Below are 26,656 nucleotides of genomic sequence, written 5' to 3'. Positions count from 1 at the left end.
TACCAGAAAGCAGAAGCCTCTAAACACTGGCCTTGCCATTGAAGAGAGAGCATAAAGGAACACAGGACTCCCAGTCTGCATCCAGGAAAACTGCAGGTACTCAATTCAGACTCCAGCCATAGGGTGGTGGGAAGGGACTCCCTGTTCCACTGAACAAAATGGCAGATGTGAGTTCTGTCCTCTGAGTGCTTGCTGCAAGAACTTGCTTCTCAGAAAAATGGCAGCAAATGCATAATAAGGACATGCCTTCACAGTATGAATGTAGCTTCTCTGATAAGAATTGTGGCCGGCTGTGATTACCTCTGGTCAGGAATGGGCCAGGCTAGTTTCAAAAACAAGTGTCCCAAATCATCCTGTCTAAATGACTGTTTTATGGGCAACTCATCCTCCAATGGGAGCTTTATGTTCATGCAATCACTTGTTTGAAGACCTGGGCAAGTAGAAGCCAGCAGAGATTTGCAAGGCATTGGGGAAAAAAAAAAGAAACTGACGTAGTTTCTGTTCCAAGTAATGGCCAGCCCTTCAGGGCATGAAGCAGTCAGAATCTTGCTTCAAGACTTTTGAGTTGTTCTATGAAGTTCTTTTTACACAGAGATCTTGAAAGGAGATTATAAACATCCTTACGAACTCCTGGGAGGTGAAAAGATGCTGAGAGCCAGCTCACAGAATGATCTGCCTAAGGGTGGACAGTAAGCCAAGGACGGAAAAGAAAACAGGGCTAGTAATACCTGAGGTCTGGGCTTGAGCTACAAACCCAGAAACCATCCTGCTGGGGGTAGTGTCTACGGATATTCCTTCTCCAAGTCAGAGATGTGCTGCGGGGAAAGAGAACAGTGGGCAGGGAGGAACGTACAGCAACATTTTTCTGAAACTTCTGGCTCTGTTCGTATTCACCAATCATATGTACTCTTAAACCGTTTCCCACGGGGGCGTAAATCGCTATTTCGCATTCATAGAGAATAAGAATCCTAGCCTGCCAAGCTTCCACGCCTCAACAATCCAAGTGTCAACTGACAAAAGTATCTGGATGGGGAAATCTCCCACCCCCTCCCCATTCTCCCACCAGCGTAAAAGGCAACGGGGGTGGGGGACAATGGAGAAGTCATGCGGGTTCACCAGGAAAAGATACAGTGTTGGTGGCAGTAGAATTGGTGAGTGTGTCGTGGGCATTACCTCTTGATGAGGCTTCCAAGAAGGCTCCCGCTCAAGTCGTGGTGGCTCTGAGAACAAGCATTCTTGCATCAATAGCTAATAGGCTGTCCAACCAGATGTTATCTGGGTGGGATAAGAGGGTGAGAAAACAGACCTGTTGTACGCTGTTGTCAACTATATCGCTGTGGGCAGAGAAGGCTGGTGGTGTAGTGTCTAGCAGGGTGCCTCTTTCGTAGCGAGGCAGACCAGATTACTTGGCAGTTCAAATCCGTTTCCTCTTGTGATTGGTAAAATACGAGAGTTATAATCATTCATGCATTACTGAAGCCTCCTTTCCATCATTTTGAAGGGACTTTTATTTTCTAGAACAGAGCATGCATCCAGCAGAAACCTAAAGCGTTTGTTTTTCTAAGCGATCTTTGGCAATAAGCACACAATAAAAAACAAAACAAAACTGCATAGGGTACCTGTGACAAGACTGGAGATGATGAGGGGTAACACCAGCATCTGTAGCATCCTCATCAGTAGCTCCCCAGGAAAAGAGAAGTACTTGACTTCCCGGTAGCTCATTCTGTATGGTCGGAGGGTAAATCCAAGGATTGTACCTGAAGGAAAAAGAAAAACAAGGAAGAAAAGTTGAGTCTTTTATTGAAACTGTAACACGCCTACAAAAATATGAAAGAATTTGGCTGGTGATCATGCCTGTCTAACAAGAATCAATTTATTTAAGCAGCAAATATTTGTGCTGCTTTCCTGCAAGGGATGTTGCCTGTCTTTTCCACCATAATCTCAAAGGGTCTGGTGGAATTCAGGGCTTCAAATAGAAGTTAGAGAAAAAAAATGTTCCTGGTCTTAGCCAATGAAAAATTTCTTTGTCTAACTTGCAACCAATTTTGACACGGCCCAGGACAAAGTTATGAAGACTGGGGCATATCTAGGAAACAAAGCATTTACCCATACACAAGGCAATATAGGGGGGAAAGGCTTATTATAGTCAAGTTCCTTTGTTAACAACAGATGTTAGAACTGCTGACATAACCACTTATAAAGGGTAGTGTAATTTTATTTTTTACAATAAAAAAAAACTCCTCTTGCTCACACTGTGAATCCATTTTCATCATCCCCTTATCTACATACCACACTTTTTGTCTACATGGTCCTGATATTGCTTTGGCAACTATCCTGTAGTTGCTGGCAAGAGAGGATTTCAAAATTACCAGAGACTTTCCAGAAATCTTCCCTGAAAAACTTAGGGGATAGTAGGGGAGAGAAAAAGCAATTTTTCCCTTAATTTGATTCTGCTCCTGGAACTTTAAAAAATATCAAAATGAAGTACTCTGTGGTGCTGCGGCGGTTAAGAATCTGTCTGCCAATGCAGGGGACGTGGGTTCAATCCTTGGTCCAGGAAGATTCCACATGCTGAGGGGCAGCTAAGCCTGTATACCACACCTACTGAGCCCACGCTTTAAGCTCCATGAGATGCGACTACTGAAGCCCGCAAACCCAAGAGCCTGTGCTCTGCAATGAGAAGCACGCACACTGCAACTAGAGAGTAACCCCTGCTTGCCACAACTAGAGAAAGTCAAGCCAAACAATGAAGACCCAGTGGAGTCAAAAATAAATAAATAGAATTTTAAAATATTTAATAACTTTATGCAGAAATTAAACTATGCATGATACCTTTGGAAATGTTTAGAAATTAACAAATGTAGTGAATAAATTTACTCCCTCTCCCCTTTCCCTAATTAAGTTTCCTTGACCCCTCAGTTCAGTTCAGTTTAGTCGCTCAGTTGTGTTGGATTTTGTGACCACAGCATGCCAGGCCTCCCTGTCCATCACCAACTTCTGGAGTTTACTCAAACTCATCTCCATTGAGTCGGTGATGCGATCCAACCATCTCATCCTCTGTCATCCCCTTCTCCTGCCCTCAATCTTTCCCAGCATCAGGGTCTTTTCAAATGAGTCAGCTCTCTGCACCACATGGCCAAAGGATTGGAATTTCAGCCACAACATCAGTCCTTCCAATGACCACTTAGGACTGATCTCCTCTAGGATGGACTGATTGGATCTCCTTGCAGTCCAAGGGACTCTCAAGAGTCTTCTCCAACACCACAGTTCAAAAGCATTAGTCAGCACTCAGCTTTCTTTATAGTCCAACTCTCGCATCTATACATGACTACTGGAAAAACCATAGCCTTGACTAGACGGACCTTTGTTGGCAAAGTAATATCTCTGCTTTTTAACATGCTGTCTAGGTTAGTCATAGCTTTTTTTTTTCAGATTAAGCGTCTTTTAATCTCATGGCTGCAGTCACCATCTGCAGTGATTGTGGAGTCCAAAACAATAAAGTCAGGCACTGTTTTCACTGTTTCCCCATCTATTTGCCATGAAGTGATGGGACCGGATGCCATGATCTTAGTTTTGTGACTGTTGAGTTTTAAGCCAACTTTTTCACTCTCCTTTTTCACTTTCATCAAGAGGCTCTTTAGTTCTTCTTTACTTTCTGCCATGAGGGTGGTGTCATCTGCATATCTGAGGTTATTGATATTTCTCCTGACAATCTTGATTCCAGCTTGTGCTTCTTCCAGCCCAGCGTTTCTCATGATGTACTCTGCATATAAGTTAAATAAGCAGGGTGACAATATACAGCCTTAACATACTCCTTTTCCTATTTGGAACCAGTCTCTTGTTCCAAGTCCAGTTCTGACTGTTGCTTCCTGACTTGCATACAGATTTCTCAAGAGGCAGGTCAGGTGGTCTGGGATTCCCATCTCTTTCAGAATTTTCCAGTTTATTGTGATCCACACAGTCAAAGGCTTTGGCATAGTCAATAAAGCAGAAATAAATGTTTTTCTGGAACCCTCTTGCTTTTTCGATGATCCACTGGATGCTGGCAATTTGATCTCTGGTTCCTCTGCCTTTTCTAAAACCAGCTTGAACACCTGGAAGTTCATGGTTCACGTATTGCTGAAGCCTGGCTTGGAGAATTTTGAGCATTACTTTACTAGTGTGTGAGATGAGTGCAATTGTGCGATAGTTTGAACTTTGTTTTGCATTGCCTTTCTTTGGGATTGGAATGAAAACTGAACTTTTCCAGTCCTGTGGCCACTGATGAGTTTTCCAAATCTGCTGGCATATTGAGTGCAGCACTTTCACAGCATCATCTTTTAGGATTTGATATAGCTCAGCTGGGATTCCATCACCTCCACTAGCTTTGTTCATAGTGATGCTTCCTAAGGCCCACTTGACTTCACATTCCAGGATGTCTGGCTCTAGGTGAGTGATCACACCATTGTGATTATCTGGGTCGCGAAGATCTTTTTTGTGCAGTTCTTCTGTGTATTCTTGCCACCTTTTCTTAATATCTTCTGCTTCTGTTAGTTCCATACCATTTCTGTCCTTTATTGTGTCCATCTTTGCATGAAATGTTCCCTTGGTATCTCTAATTTTCTTGAAGAGATCTCTAGTCTTCCTAGTTTTCCTATTTCTTTGCACTGATCACTGAGGAAGGCTTTCTTATCTCTCCTTGCTATTCTTTGGAACTCTGAATTCAAACAGGTATATCTTTCCTTTTCTCCTTTGCTTTTTGCTTCTCTTCTTTTCACAGCTATTTGTAAGGGCTCCTCAGACAGCCATTTTGCTTTTTTGCATTCTTTTTCTTGGGGATGGTCTTCTGTACAATGTCTCCTCTCTCCTGTACAATGTCACGAACCTCCGTCCATAGTTCACCAGGCACTCTGTCTATCAAATCTAGTCTCATAAATCTATTTCTCACTTCCACTGTACAATCGTAAGGGATTTGATTTAGATCATACCTGAATGGTCTAGTGGTTTTCCCTACTTTCTTCAATTTAAGTCTGAATTTGGCAATAAGGAGTTCATGATCTGAGCCACAGTCAGCTCCTGGTCTTGTTTTTCCTGACTGTATAGAGCTTCTCCATCATTGGCTGCAAAGAATATAATCAACCTGATTTTGGTATTGACCATCTGGTGATGTCCATGTTGTAGAGTCTTGTCTTGTGTTATTGGAAGAGGGTGTTTGCTTGCTAATCCTTGACCCCTAAAATGTGCTTATTCCATTATTATAAATATTTTCAAAAATTTTGCCCTGCTATTACTAAAACATGTGAGTTATAGAGAAGTACTGAGTAGTCTAGAGGCTAGAGGTTGGGGAAGTGAATACTGTGTGAATGCAAGTTTTTCCAAAGGAAGCAAGCTTTCCTTTAAGGAAACTGAGCCATCCTAACTTCTTATGAAATGAGACACAAAGTTCATTTCAGTTGTTACTGCAGCTTCCAATTTCAATTCTTGGATTCCAGCAACAATGAAGTATCCATTTGATTACACACTGTGATATCCCAATCATGAGCTGAATCTATGATAGCCCAATTATGAGCTGAATCTATGTTTACTAGAAAATCCAGCTGACCCAGTTTTCAAGACCTTCAGAAAAATATTTATTGCTTTCCCTCAGTATAACAGTAACAGGTTTGAGATAGAAAAGTTGATTGGGAAAAGGTGGAAAAGTCCAGGCAAAACCCTGCCTTTATTTGCTTTGCCATTTAAACAGCAAATAGCTAATGCTATTGAGGTCTTACTATTTGCCAAACATTGCTGTTAAGTGCTTTGCCTGTATTTAGTCACTAAGTAGTATCCAACTCTTTTGAGACCCCATAGACTGCAGCCTGCCAGGTTCCTCTGTCCATGGGGTTTTCCAGGCAAGAATACTGGAGTGGGTTGCCATTTCCTTCTCCTTCCTTTCCTGGCTTATATTAGTATATTTAATGCTCAAAAAAATCCCAGGACCTAGGTACTAATTTACCACCAATTTACTCACACAGAAATTTAATCACAGTGAACTTAAAACATGCCCCATTCCAATAGCTCTTCCACATCAGAGTTAAACAGTTACTGAAGTGGCAGAGCTGGGAGTTAAACCCAGGCGTTTGGACTCAGAGTTCACGTTGCTGACTACATTTCATTCTCCTGCCTCTTCAGTAGGAAAGACAACCACTGTTAGTGCTTCTGTGAGTTTCCTCCCAGAATGTTCCCAAACAGAGTGAAATATACTGAAATCATGAAGACAATACTTTTCCATATACTGTTACTTTAAATAACACTTTCAAGCCTCAAGATAAGAGATCTAATGATTGTATCAAAATGGACCTAATATTCTTTTTCTGTTCGCACTTTGTTGTTTCACATTTTTTACTTTATGGAAAACTCCATTATGAATATAAGAAGGCTGGTTTTTATCCAGGAATATTTTGCTTAGCGTGGTTCAGGGAAAGCGAACCTGTGCGTTAAAGAATCTGGCTACAAGGTGGAAAGAGGAGAGGAATAGGTGGGAGAGATTAAGATGTATAAACTTGCAGTTACAAAATAAATGAGTCATGGGTATGAAACGTACAGTGTGGGGTAATATAGTCAATAATTATATAATGTCTTGGTAGAATGACAAATAGTAACTAGGCTTATCATGAGGATCATTTTTAAATGTATGGAAATACTAAATCACTGTGTTGTACACCAGGAACTAACATAGTGTTGCAGGTCAATCACACTTCAAAAACAAACTCGAAGAAAATGAGATCAGAATTGTGGTTACATGGGGCAGGGTGTGGGCGGAAGGAGAATTAGAGGAAGGTGGTCAAAAGCTACAAACTTCCAGTCACGAGACAAAGAAATACTAGGGATGTAATGGACAACATGATAAATTAACACTGCTGTACTTATATATGAAAACTGTTAAAAGGATAAATCTTGAGTTATCACAGGAAAAAATATTTCTATTTATTCAGTTTTTGTATCTATAAGATAATGGATGCTCACCAAACTTACTGTGATAATCATTTCATGATGGAAGGAGATCAAACCAGTCAATCCTAAAGGAAATCAGTCCTGAATATTCACTGAAAGTACTGATGCTGAAGCTGAAGCTCTAATACTTGGGCCACCTGATGTGAAGAGCTAACTCACTAGAAAAGACCCTGATGCTACAAAAGACTGAAGGCAGGAGGAGAGGGGGACGACAGAGGATGAGACAGTTGGATGGCATCACCGACTCAACAGATATGAGTTTGAGCAAACTTTGCAAGACTATGAAGGACAGGGAAGCCTGGTGTGCTGCACTCCATGGGGTTGCAAAGAGTCAGACACGACTGAGTGACTGAACAACAATAAGTCAAATTATTATCTTGTACATCTTTGTGGGGGATTATGGGTCCGAGCTGTGTGGCTTGTGAGATCTTTGTTTCCTGACCAGAGACTGAATCCTGTCTCTCAGCAGTGAAAGCTCAGAGCCCTAACCATTGGCAGCCAGGGAATTCCCACACTATATCTTAAACTTGTATGGTGCTGTATGTCAATTATATCTCAACAAAACTGGAAGAAAATAAAACATATGACTACCTCAATTCATGCTATCAATCTGCTTTCTCAATGGGTTGGCTCAACAGTTTAACTCATTAGTGAACTGAGATGGCTTATTTCCTATACCTCTAGGAATGGAGCATTATAAAAAATTGTTTAAAAGAAGCAGAATTTTTGAATGAGAGGAGAAAATAGTATGTATATTTGTTTTCTTTTGAATTTACTTAATACTTAGTGATCTTGACCATTCCCTTAATTGTATTTTCATCAAGCATTTATTAACTTTTGATAGTTCAAGAGTTTATGTATCTGTGTGTATATTTGGTATATATTCTTTATGTAATAGAGATAATTACTCTCTGCCTATACTTAAAATGACATTTGCTATAACTACTTTCCTAATTTACCTTGCCATATATTATTATTTAAAATATACAGGTATTCTACTTTATAAAACAATGTCTACACATCTTTTTTATTAGATGATCTCTTCAAGAGTTATAAACTTTAATTTCCCCCCCAAGTTTGAGAAATCTTTAATACATTTTTCCTTTTTTGATAGTTTGCTTGGTTTTAAAATATTGAACCTTTAATCTTCCTGGAACTTGATTTTAGGTATAAAGGATTTGACTTCAATTTTCATTGTGCATTATTTGATATAGCAGTATTAATAGCAGATAGGAATTATAAAAACCTCTGGTTATACATGTTTTTTTCCTACTTGTTCATGTAAAGGTTGTTACTAATTTAAATGCTTTATCTTATAAGTATGTAAATAAATAAATATTTAAAAATTTTAACCTTACTTCCAAATCAAATTTACACTGGTATTGATTATGTTTTGTGACTTTTGTTTAAATGCATTTAAACACTGGTCATTCAATTATAACAAAAAATATGCACAGTAAACATGAGAAACTCACTTTGGTCTTCTGGAATTTGATCATACCAAGCAAGTAGGAATTTTAGATATCCTTCAAGCAACAATTTAAGAATAAGCTTGGCTTTACAAGTTCATTTCTAAATTCATGTATTTACTCATGTATTGATACAACAATATTTCCAAGGGTAGGTAGGATCCTGCCTAGTTCAGAAAACTTAAATTATAATTTAGAAAAAAACTGGCAAGATAGCTTCTCTACTTATGATACAGGTTCTGAGAGCAAGAGACAAGCTAGCATAGATGAAAGAAGGGATTATTCTTTCTAAATATTAGGTACATTTGACCCCATTCCCCAAAGTCCAACCATTGCCAACACTGATTCTACTCCCCTCTCAATAACCACTTCAGCTGTATCCAGCCTCCTTCTTTCTGAGTGCTCCGTGTACCTTCTCTTCCATTTAGCCTGCCTAAAGACAGTTCTCAAATGCACCTGACTTCTGGGTCTTCAAGCACCTCTAAATCATAGAAGCAACTGAGTACTAAGCTTTGATCTGCTGAAGATGCTGTAAAGGTACCCAGCACATCTTGGAACCTTCCACAGGTCCTCTGACTTGCTGAGGGTCCTACAGTATGGTTACTAGTATCAAGGCACTTTTTAAAATGGTTACACCAAGTCCTTTTTCATAGATTTAACTAAACTTAAATAGAATTTATTCATTAAAGTAGCTTGCCTTTTCCTTCCAGGGCACACATTTTAATCCTTGGAAACCATCAGTACACAAAGGTAGGAAAGACATGAAAAGAAACATGCTTCAGATTTTCTCGCTTAATGATATCAGCTAATGATATCAGACTTTAGCACGTGCAAGATGTCACGTTCTCACAAGCACAGATACCATGGAGGCCAAGACTAGCACTACCTATATTTCAGATGAAGAACCGGTCATCGATAAGGTCAGTAAACTGCCAAAACCACAAACCTGTGTAGGTAGATCACCTTATGAGTGGTCAAGTTCTTCAAGGTCAGTTGAGTGACTGAGCTGGACTTCACATCCAACTCCATGGCCCAGATCATCACCCACTACGCTGTACTCAGGGCCTCTCAATAGTCATGTCACTGGCGGGTTTGGGGGAGAATGGATACATGTGTCTATATGGCTGAGTACTTTCGTTGTTCACCTGAAACTATCACAACATTGTTAATCGGCTATACCCCAATACAAAATGTTTTTGGTGTTAAAAAAATAGTCATGACACTACTTTAAAGGTAATATTTTATCTACCTTTTCATTCTATTTCGAATTAGGTTAACTAATTAGGTTAAATATGGAGCTTAAGTTGAGGACAGATTTCATTGAATTAGTGAAGTTAACATCTAGTTGTTTTCAATTCATTTGTTACATGAAGAAACAAAAGACAATTTTTTCTTCAGCTTTCTGCTGGGACAGGCAGTTAGAGGTAAAGCCAGAGTAATGAGGTCAGCCAGCGATCAACATCAAAATCAAGAGGGAATGCTCTGCACGCAAAGATGGCTTTTTGGGGGTAAGCAATTCAGGTTTCTGATTACAGAAATGAAGCCCTCTCCGAAACGCGTTCTCACAGCCTGATGCGTAGATGTCTCGGCACCCTCTCCACTGTCCTTCTGACTTGTTAGCAGGAGAAGGCTAGGGGAGCCCGTTTCCCTTCGGTAAAGCAGCTCAATGCCTCTGCAGAGCTGGGTTCCATTAGCGGGCACTTACTTAAGCACATTGATCCATATTCCCAGAATTAATAGAGACCTTTATGGCCACCAGATCTTTAGTGCAAAAGAACAGACCCTTTATTATCGATTACTCTGCAGAAATAACAATAAAAACCAGAAGAACTTCCTAACAGGACTGGTCAGAGCTGAAGCAAAGATTGCAAGGTTGGCATCTTGGTGACATTATGTAATACACAGATGTCATGGGCAATATCAAGATCACTCATTCTCAGCCAGTAGGCTTATAGCACTCCTGTTTTGGTATTTTAACAAGATTTCTAGAATCTAGGAAATACATTAACAAAAATGTTTACAGGGATGAAAACTAACTGTAGATAGTTAATTGCTATGAACAAAGATGCATTGTCAAAAATACTCAACTCTTTCTCTTAACGTGTAAAGCACCAGACGGGGGTCCTTCAGAGGCTCACTGTTCTTCCTAGGGAGTCTACGTAACAAGTGCTTCTTTGGAAGATTAAATATCACTTCACTTTCCACACTAAGACACAAACTGTACCCTGGTGCCTCAGAAAGAACACATTCTCAGCTCGCTTTTGAAGGCCAAACACACACAAGTAAAAGCTAAAGACCTTTTTTAAGCATTTGGTCCATATCTAATCTGAAAAAATTATTGAAAACATTAAGAAGTCAGAACATATTTAAAAGTAAAAGAACGAGGCACAATCCGAAGTAAACTAGATCAAGTCACCCAATTTAAGTTTTGCTGGATGTTGGAGTTTGAAATAAAAGTTTTACTAAGATTCCTGCCCTATCTCCAAACTCTGTTTGGAGAGTTGGTAGAAAGCCTTCTAGAATTATTACTTACAGTGCAAAATTCTCAGAAAGAGATGATGTCCCCTAAAGGCTCAGATGTCAAGAGAATTTAAAGGTGACAGTGGCATTGATCTTGAGAGGAGGACCTCACATTCTGAGGCCAGCTGTAAGAAAACTACCAAAAGCCCACCCAAGATGAGCCAACTAGCTCTTCTAGCATTTACATTGCAAACCGGTCAAGCGCATTCAAACTCCTACCAAGAAAAGGCTTGGCCTGTAGGTCTTTAGCCAGAAAGACCATGTTGTCTGTAAAATGATTCAAGGACATAACAGTGACAACAAAAGTTGATAGTGCACCGATGGTTTTATGTACCAAATGCTGCTGTTTCCCAGCTACGGTCTTTTCATTTTTGTAGCAAAGCAAAACCAAACCAAACCCAAACACACACACAAACAAAAAACTAGCACTACTTTGCCTCAAGTTTACAACAATCTAAAGTATGATGTGGGCTTCCCAAGTGGCTCAGTGGTTAAGAATCCACTTGACAATGCAGGAGACCCAGGAGATGCAGGTTCGATCCCTGGGTTGTGAAGACCCCCTCAAGAAGGAAAAGGCAACCTATTCCAGTATTCTTGCCTGGGAAATCCCATGGAAAGAGGACACTGGTGGGCTACAGTCCATGAGGTCAAAAAAGAGTCAGGCATGACTTAGCAGCTAAACAACAACGTGTGATGTAATAAAATCACAAGAGTGGCATCCATCACCTTTGCCGTATTCTATTGGCTAAAAGCAAGATAAGTTTCCACCACACCAACAAGCAAGCTTCGCAGGGTGATGAATGGTTTGTCTGACCTGTAAAGTCTCTAGGCCTGGCCTCCAGCTGCTGTTGAACAATTTCCTGAACAGAAGAATGACTTAGCTCCATAGTGAATCTGATTCCTTACTGTGCTGTGTGAACATAGGAGCCTGCCGTTAGAGACATCTCCTGTCTGCCAAACCGTGGTTTCTCTCATGATTTGGGAAACCGGTTCTTGATTGAACTACGATTTCTCATACGCTTAGGCTTCTAACTAGGCATGATAGCTCTCAATCTTTAATACTCTGACAAGGCAGGTTGCTTTTATTTATTTATTTTTTTGAGTGTGAAGAGCAGCAGGTGTGATGCAATAGCAAGATCATGGACTGAAAGTCAGATGCTGTTAGTAAATTATGCAAGTAGACACTTCACTTAAATGACTGAATCATCATAGCAGACATATAGGACTTAGAATCACCATTGTATAGGTAAGGAGACTGAACCCTAGAAAGAATAAGCTGTCTGCCCAGGATTACACGGCCAGTAAGAGATGTTGGCAAAATAGGGTTATAGCCTTGGATCTCCCTAATTCCACAGCTCCTACCTTCAAGTCACATAATCTCTTTGATCTCCTTGCCCTCTTCGTTAATTTGAAAAGTGGGAGAACTAGATCAGAAAGCCAGTATCTAAGATCTTCTTAAACTGTAATATTCTCAGCTAAATGTCCTGAGCATTATCTTAGCTTCTTTATGAATTCATCTTGTTTCTTCTAAAGAATTCTGAAGTCCTTGACAATGCATACGAAACTTGTAGTAAGTCATAAAATACTTTATCAATTTGGCCATTACAGCTATTATGGCAGGTACGCAACAGGTTGAGACTGAATAAAAGTTTCTGTTTTGGAAATCTGTTAGACTGCGGCCAATCCATTTGGAGATGTTAAAGGCCGGTCTCATGTCAGCTTGAGGAAGCTGCTGGACATAAAGCATCATTAACTCATTTTTAGAAAGACTCCAAGGCAAAAATGGAGAGTTTACCTGCTGGGGGTAAGGGGGTGGGGGGTCTGCAGCTCCCTGGCCTTTTGTTTCAGCCCAAACTTGCAGGCATTTCCTGGTGAGAAGCTGCCCCGAGTTGAGTCAACCTTTCGACCCTCCCCCCTCCTCAGTTCCCACATCCTTCGGAGATTTGGGCCCAGGCTTGGCTCATTGTTTTGTCCTTTGGTATTTCCTGTCGCTGGAGGTGGGAAATACCTGTTCCAGCCTTGTTCCACCAATGGTGCCCAGATAACCAGCCGTGGGTGACTGACAGCAGGCGGGGTACAGACGCATACTGGAATCCACATGGCGTGCAGCCCTGGGACCCAAGAGAATCACAAGAACCCTGGCGTTCTGAAAAACCTGGGGTTTTCTCCTTCTTTTTTAAGACAGAGACTAATATTTATTTATCACCAGATGATCCACTTGTGTTACAGTTCCTGACACACAGTAGGACTCAATAAATATTAACAAAATGGCATAGTGAGCACAGAATGTCCCAGGGACAGCAGAGTGGCTTTCAATGCGGTGTGACTTTCTTCTTCAAATTGCAGTAACACAGGCTATGCAAAATGGTAATGTGATTTATAAATAATTCTATAGAGCTCTTAAATGTCCAATCCATTGTCTTTTTTAAAAAAGTCTTTTATTTTAGAAATAGTAACTATAATCACCAGAATCTGTTGCCTTTATTTCTGGTTTAAATACATATTATATTTTATAACTATGTATTATATTTTATAGTTACATAACTATATACATATATGCTTCCCTGGTGGCTTAGATGGTAAAGAATCTGCCTGCAATGTGTGAGACCTGGGTTCAATCCCTAGGTTGGGAAGATCCCCTGGAGGAGGGCATGGCAACCCACTTCAGTATTCTTGCCTGGAGAATCCCCATGGACAGAAGAGCCTGGCAGGTTACAGGTCAAAGGGTTGCAAAGAGTCGGACATGACTGAGCGACTAAGCACAGCACATGTACATATATAGTCGCGAGCAGAAACTGAAAATAAAATATATTTAAAATTTTCCAAGTTCCTCCTATGCCTTTGCTATGTGTCACATGCTCGTCAGTCCACATAAACTACAAAGTCCACCCATCTTTACCTGTGGCAGCAGTCCCACTGGGACAAACTTTCAAATCTCACAATTTGAAAGAGTAAATGACAACAACCTCTATGAGGTATAAGTTAGCCTATTTATCAAAATCACAAATGCATATATCCTTAGTGTCAGCAATTTCACTTTAAAGGATGTATTCTATAGACATACTTTACTAAGGTGAAATAACTTTCATCCAAGATAATTCATTATACCATTTGAAAAATGATTTTGAAGAGCTAGAAACAAGCTTTACATTGGGGATTGTTTAAATAAATTATAATTTGCCCATACAATGCAGGCCTGAGAGAATGGAGGCTCTTTATGTGCCAGTAAGGAATGACATCCAAGGAATGTTGCAAAGTGAAAAAAAGCAAAGTATGAAGTGGGCTATATATGCTATGCTACTATTTGGAAAAGACCAAAAAAAAAAAATCAATATGAATTTATTTTTATGCTCATAAAGTCACTCTAAATACACTGAGGAAACTGATAACAAAGCAAATTAGATCCCTGGGGGAGGGTTTTGGTGGCTGTGACACTTTCATTTCACTTCTGTTCTTTTTGATTTGGGGCAGTGTGATTTATTTCACAAGTTAAATAACAAAATACACACACAAAAATGGTCCACAACTACAAAAAGCAATCTGATGGAATTCTATTTTACGTATTTTCTGCTAGATGCCCAGACCTTTCTAAAAAGTCATTCTGGGTCTGGGTCGGCTTGTCCTCAATCTGTTTTAATAATGAATTTACTTAACTTGGGTCACAGAGAAAGGAGACACTATAGTTGAGTGGATCACTTTCTGACCAAAAGACTCTTTTTCTGGAGACAAGGAAATGACTCTGAAAAAACTTTGAACTCAGTCATCTGAGGCTCATGTGCCGATTCACCTAATTAGCTGGAGTTACAAGTACCCCAGAGCTGAAGACTCAGAGACTCGACAACTCGGCAAAGGTATGCTCTTTCCTCATTCACCATGTTGTGTAAAGCATCCCAATGCCAGAAATTACAAAGCCCTGGCAAGTTTACTGAGTCTCAGTTTTAGTACAGGACTGCTTCATTTGCCTTAAAAAAGCAAATCTAAGACAAAAGTAAATAAATAAGAGAAAAAAAACCAACTAGGGTCATAGGCATCTCTTCAAAGACAAAATTTCTTTCTTGATGTCTTTGTCTTCACGTTCATCAACACGATGAAGACAGCAACAAACACATGGATCTCTGGGGTTTTGCCTTTCTTGCTTTAAAGACGGAATTTGCAATGATGCAATGGACTTAAACGCAGAGGCCATCTTTTCAGGGTGAGAAGGGCAGTAATTGCCCATCTCTACTCTCATTAGGGACAAATGAGCTTCGTCTTACAAGATTCTGAATAGAAAGTCTGTCATTAATAGCCCACTATTTTCTCTCTGAGAAGAGATAGCAGTGTGTGGCTTGGAATCATTGCTGGAGAACTGGAGAAGTCTCTTTGGGGCCAAGAAGAATGACGCTGTCCTCTCAGGAGACAGAGACTCAGTCTTGAAATTCAAAATTCAAGTGTGCCTTTCAACTCACTGCTCCTAAATTTACCTTCAACTCTTTGATAAGCTACACAGAGGAAACCTTGCCTTAATTCAGCCAGGGTATATCTTTCTTTATGTAGTTTTGGGGGTTTTATTTTTTTCTTTTTGCTTTCAAAACCATTTGAGCATATTTTTGACTGGGCCTAGAGATGGGAATATTCTTGGTCTAGGGAATCTGCTCTGGGCTGCTTTCATTGCACTGAAGCTTGACATAAAACTCATAATTTTTATCCCCAGTCAGTACAATGGCAATACTTTGTGAGCTGGAGTGCTCTGTGTTTCCACATCTCACAGCAATGATACAGCTCACCTCGCTGCCAGATCAAATACCTGATGAATGATGGCACCCCAGTGTTCCATAAATATCAAGAACTCTAACACCTGGAATGTACAGCTTGGGAAAGATGGGGCTTAAATTCCAGTTGCCTCTTCCAAACAGTGCAGGCTCTTCACAACCTTGTTTACTCTACAGCAAAATCAGAGACCTGAAATTTTCGTTCTCGGACCTATGATAGGTTAGCAGAAGACAGAATGTTGGAAGTGGCTCCAGAAGAGGTATGCCTCACGTGTGTCCTCGAACATTGCTTAGGAAACACTGGCCATTACCCAGAGTCAGGAACTTGACAGCCAAGAATGCAAAGCAAGAGAAGCCAGCTGCTTGTTAGTTTAGAGAGACTGGCTCAAATGGGTTGGGAGATCATGAGTTCAGGAAAAAGGTCCCTGCAATGATACAGCGTCATGAGCTGCAAACACTCTTGTATCTTATTTCATATATAGCTTGAGAGGAAGGCAAATTTGATTTAAATGGAGCTGGCAGCAGACAGTAGTCCAAATGTATTTTGCTGATGGTGGTGCTAGGGGTAAAGAACACACCCGGCAATGCAGGAGATGTAAGAAATGCAGCTTCGATCCCTGGGTGGGGAAGATCCATTGGAGAAGAGCACAGTAACCCATTCCAGTACTGCCTGGAGAATCTCCACGGATAGAGGAGCCTGGCAGGCTACAGTTCGTAGGGTCACAAAGAGTTGGACATGACTGAAGTGACTTAGCATGCACGCATGATGAGAATTTGTGAGGACCAGAGATTTGTCTTAAATCATAAAGGGAGGACTTCCCTGGTGGTCCAGTAGTTAAGAATCCTCCTGCCAATGCAGGGGACATGGGTTTGATCCCGGGTCTGGGAGGAGTCCACATGCCACAGAACAACCAAACCTGTGGGCCCCAACTACTGAGCCCAGAAGGTCTGAAGTCCATGCTCCCCAACAGGATGAGCCACTGCAATGAGAAGCCTGCACACTGCCACTACAGTAGCCACATGAAGCAAAGAAGACCAAGCACAGCAGAAAATAGAATAAATAAAAATCTTTAAAAATCATAAGGGGAGCTGATGGCAGAGCAGGGTCTGTAAGCAGGACCTTTAGAGTCTTAGCACTTTCTTAGCTGTGTTCCAGACATTCCCAGATACTAATCAGAAGAGGGGATGAACTGGCCATGGACTAACATTGCTATAGAGGGCAAAGAGAAAGTGCTCTGTAAAGTGACACAGAAAAATGGAAGGTACTATTATTATTGCAGGTAATTGTTCTGAACATACCTACTTATTTGATGGCCTACTTTTAAGAGAAACAGATTTGAAATTGCCTGCTCAGTTTTCTCATTGTCTGATTTAACAGAAAGAAAATAGAACCTAGAGATAAGCTTAGAACAACATTAAGCCTTACCCCTACTTCAAAACAACCTCTACCAGCTCTGTTAGAAACCAGCAAGTTTCTCCAAGTTTCCAGAACCCCTCATCTTTCCTGCCCCCACTCCGATGGGGGGTGACAGTTAATGAAGAGTAGACACCAAAAATGGGCTTCCTTGGTGGCTCAGCGGTAAAGAATCTGCCAGCCAATGAAGAAGACATGGTTTGCTCCGTGGGTCAAGAAGAACCCTTGGAGGAAACGGCAACCCACTCCAGTATTCTTGCCTGGGAGATCCCATGGATGGAGGAGCTGGACGGGCTACAGTCCACGGGGTTGCAAAAGAGTCGGACATGACTTAGCGACTAAACAACAAGTAAGACACCAAAAGGCTGGAGAAAAGGAGAAATCAAGGAGACGATGGACTCTCTGATGGGCCCCAAGTGCTAGGAACAAAAATGAGCTATTGAGTATGTTACAACATTTATTGAAACCACTTTTCCAGCAACTTCCCATTTTCCTGAGAGGGACCTCAGCTGTCAGGTGCTCCCTGCATTGAGCAAGCTGAGTTGTGATAGCGGTTGCCTGGAGATTGCTTTCTGCTTTGACCCAAGAGGCCAGGTGGATAAGGGACAGATAAGGATGGTGTCACTTACTCTGAGGCTTTCATCTCAGCTCTCAGAGCCCTTAACAACTATTAGGTCTCTTCCTACAACTCTCTTGGCTCTTTTCTCTAGCCAAGGAAACAGAAGCCACTTCCAGACCTAGACCAGGTGACTGACTTCTCTGCTTCCAGCTCCCAGGCCTCCCTCATTCCTGGGTCTCCGTCCTCTGACCAAATAGCATCATCAAACCTGTGCATATTTCCACCTGATGCCATAGCAAAGATGGGAAGCAAAGGCAAATTGTGGACAGTTCCTACAGACACTCTGCCTGCCAAGCATTTAAGGAAGTGATTTAAGGTTACACGACTGTAAATGGCAGAACTGGGATATAAATCTTGGCAGAGAGGTGTTATAATTATTCTATTTTACACGCAAGGAAACAGAGGCTCAGTTGCGGAAGTGGGACACAGACCTAAGTGTCTGACTCCAGAGTCCATAGCTCTGATTCACTCCCCTCTCCAGTCCTGGACTCTGTCCCGACAGGAGGCAGCTCCCTGGAACGCTTGTGGAGAAGGTGGGGTGGGAGGAGGGCTAGGATCAAGTCAGCTAACACAAGTCACTTATTTGCTATTGCTGTCCCTGACAATTTTTCTGTAGTTCTGTTCCCTGAAGAAGATAAAGCAGAAAAAAAAAGGGAAAAAAAAAAATCAGACTCTAATCCCTAATACTCAATCCCTGGGTCATTTCTCTAGAGCAGGGCGTTTGGTTCTCAGCTCTGAAAGTCTAACCCTTCCATTCCAGCCCTCTGCCCGGGGAGCCTCTGTTGCGTGACCACAAATAGCTGGGCTTTGGTAACACCAGGGGAGGGAAGGCCTGCCTTGGGAGCCACCCTCCCCGAAACTTCCAGAAGCTCTCTCTCTTCTTCTCTTTTCCAGGAAGTGGTGAAGGAAACAGAAATCCGTTCACCATTCTTTGGATTCCTGTTGTTCAACCAGAGAGAAGATGCCCTTCTCTTAGTAAGGTGGAAGGTGTCAGCAGGGAGGCCACTAACTCAAATAGTTGGCTACTTTGGTCCCAAGACCCGTCACTTCAGTGCAGCAGCTGATGGTTCACCGCATCGATGAACCTGTTGAGCTGAACTGACTCAGCTGGGTATTGTGTTACATGTCCGAGGCTCAGAATACCACTAGAGCATTTCTGGGAGATTACTGCTTCTAGTCATAAAGAAAGGCCCTAGAGTTAATACTGCTCTCAGAATAGACTCACCTACAGAGTAGCTTATGTAGCAGAATAACCTGATTCACTGACCATTATTCATTTACCTTCAAAGACAGAGCCTGTCTTCACTGGGCCTGGAGATGGTAAGGCTACCATCCAAATCTCTGTGAGCCTCTTGCACTATATCTTCACTGCAGTGGCAGCCTGCATCTCAAACTCAATATATCCAAAACCCAACTTATTATTTCCCCCAACTTCTTCCTGTATTCCACCATCACCATTCAGGCATCCAAACCAGAAATCGGACGATTCACCTGCAGTCCACTTTCTCTGTCAACTCACATGTAATCAACCACCAGGATTCAAGCGTGACCCTTGTTCTGAACTGTCGATTCAATCTCTCCTTTCCACGCCTTGTGTTGATGTGTCAGTGCACATCTGTAGCTAACTGTTGTGATAAAATAAGAATGAACATTTCCTGAGAGCAGAGATGAGCACCCAGAACGCTGTGGCGGGTAAGAATATGAACTTGGAGACAGAAGGGTGGGTTTGAAACATGGTCAAAATGCATCAACCGTGGTCAAAATGCATCAACTGTGCATCAACTGTGGCTGACCTTCAGTTTCCTCATCTATGAAATGAGAATAAAGATACCTCCCTCCCTGGCTTACTGTAGCACTGCTTGGCACCATGTAAGTGTCCACAGTATTTGTTATACATATAACAATAGATGAGGAAACTGAAACTTCAGAATAGCTGAACGCGTTATTTAGGTTCACACAGTGATTAAGTACAGCTGGCAATATGAACCCAGATCTAGCCTTCATCAAACGCCACAGTTTAAAAAATAATTATTCCGCATGGCACATCTAGGGCTCCAAGTGCGGTTGTTAATAATATAGTAGAATCTCTAAAGTACCAACACAGGAAGACCTCATGTATGATACAGCACTGTATATACAAATACGATCTCATTTTAAAGAATGCTACAAACTCCTCTATTACAATATCTGAACCCTGTATATCACTTTGTCATCTCATGTTTCATTCATCTTTTCTACTAAATGACTGGAGGGCAGAGACACCTCATCTCAAAGCACAGGGCCAGATACACAATATACAATATTTGTTAAATCACTGAATAACCCTGAATCTTTAAAAAAAATTAACTTATTTATTTAGCAAATAATAGATCACAGTGGGTAATGTATGAATGTGGTATAAAGCATTTATTAGCATCAGGCCATAGCCAACTGAACTAATCAGCCCTTAAAGCATTTAAACTATACAAAAACTTATTTAGGATAAAGTAACATTTCTTCCATCCTACTCACCAGCTATCCAAATTCTGCCCCAAGAGGCAGTCATGATGGCTCATTTCTTGCACATCCTTTCAGATATATTATTGAAATGCACTTAATTTTAGTGCAATTGAAATTTATTGCCAAAGAGTGTCAGGGAATGGTGGGAAATGTTTTATACATATTCAGTCAGCAGGTTTTCTTTCTTAAAAAGTCACCAATTTCTTTCAAAGCCACATAAAGAATAGCCTAAACATTAACGTTGTATGTGTGTGTGTCTGTCTTAAGACCAACAGCAGAAAAAGGTGCTAGGTGCTGTATTTGTGAACTTCCTCAGGTAAAACCACCATCTAATTCTCTGCAACTCTATTTAAAGATTCCCTCCCCTTGAAATTGATCTTAAGACCCATTTCTTCATAATTCTTTGGCCTGAGATTTCACTTTTATTTTCTCTTCATTCCCTGCACATGAAATGAGTAACATTCTGTTACTTGACCATGACAAAGGATTTTCCTTTCTTTCAGGGAGATGTCTGAGGTCACTCTAACACAACTGACCACAGTTGAAAATGAGAAAATGCTTCCTGGAGAAAGAAGAACAGTAACCACTTTCTCAGTGTGGCTTTTGTCAGACAGCTGTCTGCAATAGCCCGGGAAGACACTTCATCTAATGCTTTCATGATGAACTATCTTACAGACATCTAGCACTTGGCACTGCCTTCTCTCAGGTTGCTAACCTGTTCCTGTTACATGGGCTTTGCAACCTGGCATTCTCAGACTTTTGATATCACTTAGAAATGACAGTAAAAATATTATTGCATAGAAATGACATCCAATTGTTCATGTAGTTCTATGCCTGTGTTTGTAGAGGAACCGCTATGGAAATATTAATATTTATAATTCTCTACTTTTTTGTGTATATGGATTTACATATCTCTACTCTTCCTCTCTTTTTCTAGTTTCTATTTCCACACACTAAATGAAAATTTACTTTATTGTAAAAAGATAAAGAAAATAGATTGGAATAAAAAGTTCACCCCAATATGTAGGTTTTTACAGTCTTTCTTAGTAAAAGTGATCAAAACCTAAGAATTCGTAAACTAAGTCATAGCTATAGTTCTTTTGTCTCATTTCATCTTTGGGGAAAGAAACTATTTTCTCCTTTCTTCGTAGCAACTCCCCAGTCTTTTCTTACGCTGCAGCAAATAAATTTGAGAAGACGTGCACAGACATTTCCTTTTCCTAATATTTCTTTAAGGTTGATGTAGACATGTACCAGTGACAAGCTTAAGTCGTGTTTTCACTCAATGGAAGAGACACCAAGAGATAACCGAAGCTTCTTCCTTCTTTCCTAAATCTGTTTGTTACTAAATTGAGATTCCAAGTCTTTGGTGTAGACTCAGTGGTCTCTCTGACTGTCAATGAGCTCTTTCTATTTGTTTCTTTGTTAGTGCCTTCTTCTCCTTACTTCTACCTCCTCAGTTTCCATTAGTAAAGCCAACACCAAGGGCAACCTGCCAAGCTATCTACCCCAGCTCAGCCAACTCATCACAAATCTCACAAATTGTAGCAACGACTCATTGGACTAGGAAATGATCCCAGAACTCAAAGAGAAAATGGACTCTTAAATCTGGGATTATCTTCCTTCTATTAGAGATGTTATTTCTTTTTAGTCACTTAAGAACTGCCTTCTCCATTAATCTGCTTTCCATGCTCAGGTTTTTATCACTTTTTATTTCTCTATTCTTTAAATGAAACACTTCTGTCCTAGAAACTGAACTCTTGTGTTTAGAACACCATTTTGAATCAGTGTTTCTACATCTTTTCCAAACATACACCAGAATCACTAAGCTCTATTATTATACGGATAGAGTTACAAAATAGATGGGTATTTGTTAAATTAATGATAGGGATGCAGCTTAATCATTTGTAGGAGAATTATATGTTTTCTGCTGAATTTAACTGAGTAAATCATATAGCAAAATGACAAGGCTATGTGAATGCATCTAGCATTGCTTGGTAATTGGCTTCTACCAAGGCATGGCAGCATTTTCTTCTTGGCAACTCTCATGAGATATAAACTAGTCAGGAGAGCAGAGAGGCAAGATGGCAGAGTAGTTAAGAGAAATCACCTCTGGCTCTAGACAGCCTGAGTTTCACTTCCAGCTATAACATTTATTAGTTGTGTGATGTTGGCCAAGTTGCTTGATCTCTTCATGCTCAGTCTCCTCAACTATAAAATGAAGATCAGAGTAATCATACCTGTCCACGGTCTTCATAGGTTTGTTTAAAGATTAAGTGAGCTAATATAAGCAAAACACCTAGAAAGTAGCTGGCATAGTGCTGTATAAACGTTCACTGTTAGTATTATGCAGCTATTAGTTGGCTTGACAAAGACTGTAATTCGTTGAGAATAATGTATTTTACATCAGCTTCCAAGACAGTGACACAGCACTGAGATACTTCTTCCAGGAAGGTACTCAAACCTGGCAACCTAAAGAAAGCCATTACTTCTCCTAGTTAGTCAAGACACTTTCCCTTGGAACGTCTCTAGAGTTAATTGAACAGTCATTAATCAACAACAGTTACTAGAAGGAGCCAATGATGTTGAAATGGAATGTATCTGAAGTCTTGTGACAAACTACTCTTCTGCTATATTCCTATCTGTCTGTGACCTAAGAATCCCATTTTGGGAGACAAAGTTACAATTATATTTACATGCTACAGAATTTTCTTAGTTGTTTCGTCATTACCTCTTACATTTGATGGAGATTTTAGCAAACTGCAAGTTAGAGATTAAAGCCTTTTCTGGTGGCAGATTTAAGCTTTGTTTTGTTTTGTTTTTGTTTGTTTTGTTTTAACAACATGGCAGTGGCTTATCTGTTTACTAGCCTAAGGACTTTTATTCCAAGTAAGGAGTTTATTCAACTACATTTTAAAGGAAGATTAATTCTACTCACAAGTAATGAACTGTAATTTCAGATAAAAATAAATCAAACAAAACAATAATTCTTATTTGTACAGATTGCTGTCAACAATGCTAAATTAGCAAGAGGCTAAAATGTTTCAAAAGAGTTATAGCCATTTACGTCAGGTACATAGAGGCAATGGATGAATGAGAGATCTGTGTTATCATTTTCCGAAATTTAGCTTTCCCAGTCCCTGGATGAGAGAGAGTGCAAAAAAAAAAAAAAGATTCCACCTCTAAGTCTAAGAGTTGATACTCAGCTTCAAGTCAGCATCAGTTAGAATATAATTACTATCAAGGACCTGTGTCTCATTTTGGGTATGCTAATTGTGTAAATTAGTTTTAAGTGAAAGTTACATTGTATGATGATCACATTTTGGCCAGATCTACTGTGCTTGCTTGTTATTATTGTTATTTGACCACTCAGGCCTAATGATTAAATTATCCTCTTTTATTCTTACAATAGATGGAAAGACATTTGATTTATTTCCCTTCTCCACACAATCAATTGATTTGCATAATGCCTAAGGATGCTTCTTCAGATTCCCACATGTTTACCGAAGTTCCAAACGTGCCAACAGACTGTCATGTAAAGGGGAAAAAAGGAATCTTCAAATTCAGAGGAAAGCCTGGGCGGTTCTTTTGAATACATACAATCAGTTCATCAGATAATTTTCCCAGGCAGTCAGATGCCCCAGAGAAACAAGATCCAGTTGTTGTTTTTTTTAATTTTGGAAGGGGGTTTTGTTATCAAATGACTTACCCACAATGACTGCAGTGACTGTGAGCAGCACAAATGCATTCCGAAATAGGTAACTTTTAACGTCCTCCTTTGTGATGTTCTGCACTTTCTTCTTGGCCAAGAGTGTGCGTTTACGGACCCCTTGCTGGAATCTCTCCATCCTGCCTCCCAACCTGGCCTCTTCTCCATTGCTTTTCGTCATATTTTACTTCTCTAGAGTGTCTCTGCTTTGAATGTCAATGTCACGGAATCAGCCCCAGAAAGCCAGTCCTCTTTGGTGTTAAGGAACACAACTAGACGGGAGAGAAAGAGACAAGAGTTACAGCCTCCAGGGGTGAAAAATCAGGGCTGCCTCACACCAGGGGAAGCTGTTGGCAAACTGCATGATCTCACTAGGAATCAAGGACTGGAGAGCGGCAATGCCAGACCTTAGGGCTCAAATGTGGATATCTTACTGAACCACGTGTGAAACATGTGCATAAATCCAGAATATATGAGCAGGAACTTGTGTTACATTTTTAAAAAATTGCCCGTCCTTCTCCAGTGAAGCTATAAAAGGGCTCATCAGAGCTGGGTGTGACGGAGAAACCCCTACCCCAACCTGATCCCCTGGAACCCAGCTGGGCGCCTTACACAGGGCTCACCCTCAATAAATGTCCAACTGAATTAAATGCACGGGAAACGGTCAATAACTATACTTAATGGCTTATGTTGTATACATGGCAAAGGCATAACCAGCTCAATAAAATGAATTAAGATGTTGAGATTTCAGTGAGAGGTTTCTGTTAGATATAATAAAGTAACTATTTTCTTCATTAAGAAAAAAGTCATGATAACATCCAATAGCAAATATGCTTATGAAAAGAACACAAGTACCCACAGGCCCTGAGAAAGAATGACTCTTTCACATGGCAACTTTTTAGTTTTTTTCACAAAATGAGCAAAGTGGGCTGGGCATATTTATAAATGATCTGAAATCATAATTCATTTACATTTCTGTCACAAGTAGAAGTACAAAGTAGCATTTATCTTTGTGGCAAACATGCTGAAGTCTTCTGAGGAAACTATTGCCTACTTCTCTGTATTTTAAAATTTAGGATTTCTAGAACAGATGAAGAGATGAGTCCAATTTTCATTCCAAACATTACAGCTAGCGTGGTTTCCAGTTTCTTTAAAGTGCTCCTAGGTTATTCAAATATATCTAAGCAAATTTCCCGTTGGTAGAAATCAGCTCTTTTGAAAGATCAAGAAATTCCTCCTGCCGTTTAACAAGATTTCTAATCCATAACCTTTCCCACGATAAATCCAAGTGAAAAGCAGTGGACGTGTGTATCTGGCGAACAGCCAGCGTGTGCGTCCGTGGGGGAAGTGACTAGAAAGAGAGGGACTCCTCGGAAGCTTTTGGCAAATTCAAATGCGGGGCGGGTGGGGGAAACAACCCTAACAGCTTTGACTTTTAAATAAAACTACAGGTTGGGGTCAGTGGTAATAAGACGTACAGGTCGTTCAAGACGTCATCGCAGATTAAACGTTTAGGGAGAAGTAAAGCAGAGGAGACGCGAGAGACCAGTTTTTTCCCCGCTACCGATCTCTCTTTCCCCTTACCAGTCACTTTTAAAACAGACCAGCTCAGCCTTGGTTCTATTCTAGCGCCGGAACCACAATCTGCCCCCAATCCACCCTGAATGACTCAACTCCAAATGAAGAGAGGACGCGGCGTAAATAGACACCACACGCTCCTTGATTAAATCACTAACATGGACTTTATCTACCAAAATGGCTAGCTTTTACTCTCGCTACTCCTCTGCTTGGGAAACAAAAAATACAGGGGCAGAGGAATGGAATGAGAAATTAAGCCCAGCAGGAATACAGGACGTCAGGCTTACCTTTTTCGGATTTTGTAACGGGTGGAAGATACCCCAGGCAATGACAAGGTGAATTCCCAGCAGGTACGGCAGAGCAACAGAACGCAGCGAGCGAGGAGTGCATGTGCTCTGAAACTGCAAATTACTATCGGGGCAACTTAAGAAAAGGGGCGGAGTCTGTGCCCGGGAAAGGGGGAGTGGGGAAAAATGAAAACACCACAGGGAAGGAGGGGAGAAACCCGAGGTTTCTGGAATATTGATTAATCTTGGCGCACCAGAAGCCTGCTTGTTGGCTTTGTTTTGCTCCTTAGACCACTTTGCCGCTTTGTCAGTTCACTTTCATTAGAAATGCAAAACCGGGACCAGGAAGAATCGAAGAATAAAGCGCGCACACACTCAGAAAGCTTGAAGTCTTGATTAGAACGTTTCAAAGAAGAGATTTCTGGAGCTAAATTTAATTATCTCACATTGTTGCTGTTTCCTCCCCTTAAGGAAACACGAGTGTGCTCTTTTGCCTGGTTGTACACTATTATGAAAGAGTCCCTCTTTTTAGAATTGGGGAAATAACTGACATTTCTTGGGAAGACCCAGGAGGCAATCAAGCATGGAGGGAAAAAATGCTATAATGCTCTAAACTTGACTAACTTACTCAAAACACAAGATGAGACATGCCTCTATTTTAGCAGTTAAAACTCTATTATAGCAAATCTAATTTAGCTCAAATTGTCTGATGGCAAAGATTAAAAAAGGTAAGAAACACAAAGAGACCAAGATCTTTGCTAGACTACTAAAGTAAAAAGCATTTTAAGACCAAGAGTATAAACGCACACTTGAAGTTTGGTAATTTCAAAAGATAAGT

General features: G+C 40.6%; 1 protein-coding gene across 1 annotated transcript in view; it reads right to left on the bottom strand.

Moving 5' to 3' along the window:
• SLC1A3 (solute carrier family 1 member 3) overlaps window positions 1–25,951 on the bottom strand; it is a 79,543-nt gene extending 53,592 nt beyond the window's left edge. The window contains exons 1-3 of the mRNA XM_020900514.2: window positions 25,819–25,951; window positions 23,954–24,225; window positions 1,620–1,757 (exon numbers count right to left, since the gene is read on the bottom strand). Coding sequence (XP_020756173.2) covers window positions 1,620–1,757; window positions 23,954–24,134 — 319 coding nt within the window. The 5' untranslated portion in view covers window positions 24,135–24,225; window positions 25,819–25,951. The remainder of the gene's footprint in view (window positions 1–1,619; window positions 1,758–23,953; window positions 24,226–25,818) is intronic.
• Between the last annotated feature and the right edge of the window lie 705 nt (window positions 25,952–26,656).

This window comes from Odocoileus virginianus, chromosome 14, assembly GCF_023699985.2.
Source record: "Odocoileus virginianus isolate 20LAN1187 ecotype Illinois chromosome 14, Ovbor_1.2, whole genome shotgun sequence".
Lineage (NCBI taxonomy): Eukaryota > Metazoa > Chordata > Mammalia > Artiodactyla > Cervidae > Odocoileus > Odocoileus virginianus.
Note: the sequence above shows the minus strand (reverse complement) of the source record. Positions and strands in the feature narration are given on the sequence as shown.